The 1,216-nt window shown below is 35.4% G+C and overlaps 1 protein-coding gene across 1 annotated transcript; it reads left to right on the top strand.

Annotated features, from left to right (window-relative positions):
* The first annotated feature begins 283 nt into the window (after positions 1-283).
* On the top strand, positions 284-996 carry LOC145070390 (uncharacterized). Its single transcript, XM_079017329.1, has 2 exons — positions 284-681; positions 800-996. The coding sequence occupies exons 1-2, from the start codon at positions 352-354 to the stop codon at positions 938-940; spliced, it is 471 nt and encodes a 156-aa protein (XP_078873455.1). The 5' UTR covers positions 284-351; the 3' UTR covers positions 941-996.
* The last annotated feature ends 220 nt before the right edge of the window (positions 997-1,216 follow it).

The raw sequence follows: 1,216 nt of genomic DNA, 5'->3' as shown, positions 1-1,216 counted from the left end.
GGCTTTAAAACAAACAGAAAGCTAATGTTGTTTTTACATTAAAAAACAAAATTAATATAGTTACGACCAAAAAGGCTGCCAAAAGAGAACATTATCAGGGTTTCATCTTTTTCCAAATGCAAAATAATGAAGCTCAAACCAAAGTACAACACTCACTCCACAAAGTACATGCAACTAAAGCATTATTACCCAATTCATGGCTAATCAAACACATGCTAAGGATAATGGAATAATATCTTGTACAAGGAATAAAATCATGCATCTTCAGTGTTCTCTTCTACCTTTTCAGATGTTCTTTTTGTCTCATGTTGTTCTTCAAGTTACTATAAATACGAAAACAACCGATAGAAGATGCCAAAAATGGGTGGAGATCATCAGAAGACGGCGGAGAAAAGGGTGGTGAAAGGGTGCATCAAGTCGGGAAAAGGACCATGGGTGGTTCAGCGGACCACCAAAGACGGCCGTGTCATCACCAGATACCGGTTTCCCTCCGACAGGGAGAGGCTGAAGAACCGTGAACGGGAGAGAAACCGGCGAAATGTTGCTCGGAAAATCTTTTCTGGGCTTCGGACTTTTGGAAACTATCAACTCTCAAAGAACGCTGACACCATTGATTTACTGAAAGCAGTTTGTGAAGAAGCTGGTTGGCATGTTGAAGAAGATGGGACGATTTATAAGAAGGTGTGTGCTAATCTTTATTAATTTATTCTTTTAATTTCTTGGATCTCGTTTCTTATTATATGTTATTAATTAACTTGAGATTAATTAATTAATTTCATATTTATGGTGTTTGATCAAGAATGTGTTGGATGATGATGATGGTGGTTATTGCACTTGTGATGAGAAGATGGATACTTATATGGAATCAAGATCGAAGATGCATCCTCAGAAAGACCATGATGATATCAATGTCACACTTTCTCTAACGTTAGCTAGCTAAGCTAGTTAGAAACTAGGGTTTTGCATGGTGTTTTAAAGAACATTGATGCTTTAATTAGGTGATATGCAATTCAGAAAAAGAATAGAAATTTCGTATTTTTCAAGTGCTAATGCATTATACGAATTCATACTCTGATACTAATGGATGCAACTAAAGCTTATTAGTTGTTTGATGGTGGAATGAAAATAGTTTTGTATTTCTTTTGCCCCAGAAAACGATCCAACATTTTCAAAACATATTTTTCTTTTAAACAATGCTAAATAAGTAATTAAAAGT

This window comes from Lactuca serriola, chromosome 8 (assembly GCF_051521515.1).
Source record: "Lactuca serriola cultivar US96UC23 chromosome 8, Lser_US96UC23_V15, whole genome shotgun sequence".
In the NCBI taxonomy this organism is placed as follows: domain Eukaryota; kingdom Viridiplantae; phylum Streptophyta; class Magnoliopsida; order Asterales; family Asteraceae; genus Lactuca; species Lactuca serriola.
Note: the sequence above shows the minus strand (reverse complement) of the source record. Positions and strands in the feature narration are given on the sequence as shown.